The sequence below is a fragment of the Mastomys coucha genome, unplaced genomic scaffold, assembly GCF_008632895.1.
Source record: "Mastomys coucha isolate ucsf_1 unplaced genomic scaffold, UCSF_Mcou_1 pScaffold1, whole genome shotgun sequence".
Classification (NCBI taxonomy): domain Eukaryota; kingdom Metazoa; phylum Chordata; class Mammalia; order Rodentia; family Muridae; genus Mastomys; species Mastomys coucha.
Window position 1 is genome coordinate 3320138 of NW_022196891.1, and position 4379 is coordinate 3324516.

General features: G+C 40.2%; 1 protein-coding gene across 1 annotated transcript in view; it reads left to right on the forward strand.

Moving 5' to 3' along the window:
- The window catches only part of Serpinb13 (serpin family B member 13), an 18744-nt gene extending 14365 nt beyond the window's left edge, over nt 1–4379 (forward strand). The window contains exons 5-8 of the mRNA XM_031340698.1: nt 184–301; nt 1750–1892; nt 2071–2226; nt 3554–4379. Coding sequence (XP_031196558.1) covers nt 184–301; nt 1750–1892; nt 2071–2226; nt 3554–3955 — 819 coding nt within the window. The 3' untranslated portion in view covers nt 3956–4379. The remainder of the gene's footprint in view (nt 1–183; nt 302–1749; nt 1893–2070; nt 2227–3553) is intronic.

Here is a 4379-nt window from a genome sequence, read left to right on the forward strand (position 1 = left end):
TTTTTTCTTGAATCTCATTGCACCTGCATGACCATGCATGGAGGAGGGAATGAGAAACATTTTTCTCAGGACCAAAAAATCCAGGTTTTGACATTAGTTCTCCTAATGAACAGACACATTTAGTAAGAAGCATTTGTGCTTAGTAAGTAAAAATTTCAATCTTTTTCTATTTCTTTCCTAAAGAAATACATAGATTATGTTGAAAAATATTACCATGCATCTCTGGAGCCTGTTGATTTTGTAAATGCTGCAGACGAAAGTCGAAAGAAGATTAATTCCTGGGTTGAAAGCCAAACAAATGGTAGAGTATGAATTGGGTTTTCACCAAGAAACACTTCTTGAACACTGGCTGTGACCAAAGCCTTAGGCTTGATGCCACACAGATGCCAGGTGGATAAGCTTTGGGAGAAGCTAGAGATGGGTTTGGCAGAATCGTACAGGCAAGGATTGGCATAAAGGTTGGCTAGGGTGCTGCAGAGGGTAGAATGGCCTCGGCATGTGTGGAGAGATGCAGCTGTGGAGAATTGTTTGCACGGGCTGTGACGCATGCTACCTTTGAAGTCTCGGGGCTGATGTCATGCTTGTCTTTAGCTTATTCCCTGTACCATAGACTTTCTCTCTGAGTCTGGGCCCTCAGTGCAAATGGCATAGAGGGTTTCCACTTTCTTTGTTAAGTGAAGTGCATGCAGCTCTTCCACTAGGACCCATCTGTTGCCTACAGCTATGGTCACTTGAATGATTTAACCTTCAGAACCTTCCACAGTAGAAGAATTGAGGAATTCTTCCCATCCTTCTCATCTTATCCTATTATAAATCAAACATTTAAGAAACATTAAGATAAGAATACTCTCTGGGGAGCAATAGGTAATACCTACCATTTTCTATTACCTCTATTAATGAAATCTGTCCTATCAGTGAATATTGTTCTTAGTATTTATTTCTTAGTATTTTATCTAAAGAAAGGAAATTAAAGCAATCAGATAATAGGAATATTCTGAAAAGTTGGCTGAACAGAATTTTTCAGTATTTAGTATGGTGAGAACTGAACAAGAATTCAAAGTGTAAATTTCTGGGGCTGAGGAGACACCTACATAGTAGAAATACCAAGGCTCAGATCTGCAGAGCCCATGTTAAAGCTGAGCATAGTGAGGTGCATCTGTAACTAGCTTTGTGTGCTGCAGGGTGGAAAGAGGTAAGCATTCACTAGCCAGCTAGCCTACTTGAAGTGCTGAGCTCCAGGTTCAAGAAACATCCCTGTCAAAGTGGAGTGTCATAGTGAAAGACAATCTGATGTTGGACTTTGGGGTACACAGGCAAACACGCCATCTCCAATTTTGTTTCTGATAAAATAACTTCTAAGCAGCTGTGAGGACTCTGTTCAATAGATGAGAATAAAAATCCCAAACTGAGTGAATAGGACATGCCAGGTAGTGATCATAGATCCACACATATGAAACCATTTATTCATCTCAACAACCCCATGAAGCAGGTCATATTTCTATTTGTATAAGTGTGGAAAGTAAGGCACAGAGAGTGTAAATAAGTTGCCTCAGTTGGAAATAAGTACAACTGTATGGAAACAGACAATATGAGAAACTCCCCACTGACCCTTGGTGAGCAAGGTCCGTCAGGTGTTCACTTGGAGACAGTGTTAATGATTAGACAAATCCACCTACATTCACCCCAGCCACACACACAGTTCATGGTTTGCAGGACAAACCAGTATTTTATGTTCATTTTTTTCCCCAGAAAAAGTCAAGGACCTGTTTCCAGAAGGCTCTTTAAACAGCTCCACCAAGCTGGTGCTAATAAATACAGTTTATTTTAAAGGCCTGTGGGACCGAGAATTTAAGAAAGAACATACCAAGGAGGAGGACTTCTGGCTGAATAAGGTATGGTTCTTTATATATGTCTGCTTATTTCTGGCCTGTACAGTCTCATGCCATTTGGCCAAATGCTTATTCAGTTCTTCAGACTTCTGGCACTGCTTGAGGTTGTATTATTTCCATGGGCGACTTGGGTGCCATATGACTTTGATTTTAAGAACTTTGTTTCCTTTCTCTGTTGAAGAACATAAGTAAACCTGTGCAGATGATGGCCCAGTGCAGCTCCTTCAGCTTCACCAACTTAGAGGACCTGCAGGCCAAAATTGTGGGGATTCCATATAAAAACAATGATATCAGCATGTTCGTGCTTCTGCCCAATGACACAGATGGTCTGGAGAAGGTAAACCATTAAACCTTAGCATCTCCTGCTCTATACCATTTTCTATCACTCTGCGCTGCATGCCTTGTACCTAGTGGACCTGGGAACAAGGCTTCCGAACATGTGATGTGTGGCTGTGTCACTTGGAAAGTATTTCTCACTTTGTGAAGTGGCTACTGGCAGATCTCTGTTGTAGTATAGACTTATTGAGAATTACTACCATGATACTACATTGAGATAAACTAAATGAATATTTTAAGTTGTAGTGGGGGTTTCTGAAGACCCCCTAGCCTTTTGAGGAGTAATTAATGGGCATGAACATTTCACCTGGAAAACTATACATCTATGAATACAGAGATTTTGCAAGCAATTCAGCAAACTCTTGTATTTTGAATTTAAGATTTCTTTTGATCCTTATTCTTGACTTAGGTCCAACTCCTTTTTTTTTTCCAAACAGTGTCAAGGCTAGTGTTTTATGTTTCGAACACCAGGAAGGTGTAGCTCCAGATACTTATTCTATAAGTTATTTTCCAAAGATAAATCTCCCAAACTTCCTTGTTTCTCAGTATTCTTATTAAATTAGCCTCTGTGGCTTAATATGTGGCATTTTTATATGACTAGGGAAGTGCAGCCTAGCATGTGCAGAGGGCATAGAAAGCACTCATTGAATTTAGTATGTGCTATGGAAGGTTGCTAGCTTTGTAAATTGAGTAATATTATGGAACAACATGGGACATGCATTGGAAATTTACACACACACACACACACACTTCTCTAAAGAAGTGGCTCAGAAGATAAAAACTGACTTTGTTAGTCATATCAGCAATTTCACTTTTAACACTGAATACTGTAGGGTACCTAATTTGAAATTTATATTATTTGTTAAATTCCTATCTGCAGAATTTATCAGCAAATATTATGATGCTTCATACATATTAGATGTGTGTAAGGGGAATAAATAATGTTGATGTTGTCTAACACTTAGGGACTTGACAGAAGTATTATGCAATTTTATCAGTTTACAGGAGACTTACAGTATAAAAAGTTAAATACATAAAAAGGAGATATCCACTGTGACTATATGTATTCACACATATAGAGAAACTGGAGGAGAGCAGAAATGGAAACACAGAATTTGAAATGTCTTGTTTTTAGTTTGAAAAATTCACTTCATTGCTATATACAGACAATATAATGCAGGAAAATAGAGAATATAAGACAGTAGTCTTTTATGTAGACAATAGAGTGAAATGGATAGTCTGCATTAATTTCTAAGAGTAATGCTTTCTGGCTGGCTCAAGCCAGTGTGTGGATTTTAAAATGTTCTTGGATCCCTTTCCAATTGTAGATAATCAATAAAATATCTCCTGAGAAGTTGGTGGAATGGACTAGCCCTGGACACCTGGAGCAAAGGAGGGTGGACCTGCGCTTGCCCCGCTTGCAAGTGGAGGAGACCTATGATCTGCTACCCGTGCTGGAAGCTGTGGGCATTCACAGTGCCTTCAGTGAGCATGCCGACTACTCGGGAATGTCTGCGCGTTCTGGGCTACACGCCCAGAATTTCCTGCACAGATCGTTCCTGGTGGTGACGGAGGAAGGCGTTGAGGCCACTGCAGGCACTGGAGTGGGCTTCAAGGTCTTGTCAGCTGAGAGCTGCGAACTTGTGCACTGTAACCATCCATTCTTGTTCTTCATCAGGCACAGAGAGTCTGACAGCGTTCTGTTTTTCGGCAAGTTTTCTTCTCCCTAAGATAGTCAAACTGTACCACTAGAGCACCAAGCGGCACTCAGGGTCGACAGACTGTAGGGTTCATAAATGCGCTGCAAAGTCCGTCCTTTGCTTGTGCTCGGACCCAGTATATTTTCATAATTTGTTTGAAAGTGGATCTCAATCATGTGTGCACCACTCAGGAGGCCAGTCAGCTTAATCTCAGTTCTTACCTTGTTTTCCTTCAAAAATCCATCAGTACCAGGAGCATGCCCTGAGGGAGGAGTGCGTTTTTTGTTTGTTTGTTTTTGTTTGTTTGTTTTGTGTTTTTAAATGAAGAGTATGGACTCTACGGAAGACTTTAGGGTTCATCCACTTCTATTATCTTGGCTTTTTGTAAGGCACCAGCAAAAACAACAATTTACTAGCTAATGTGTTTCTTTTTTTCCTTTCCTGTTAGGTACTG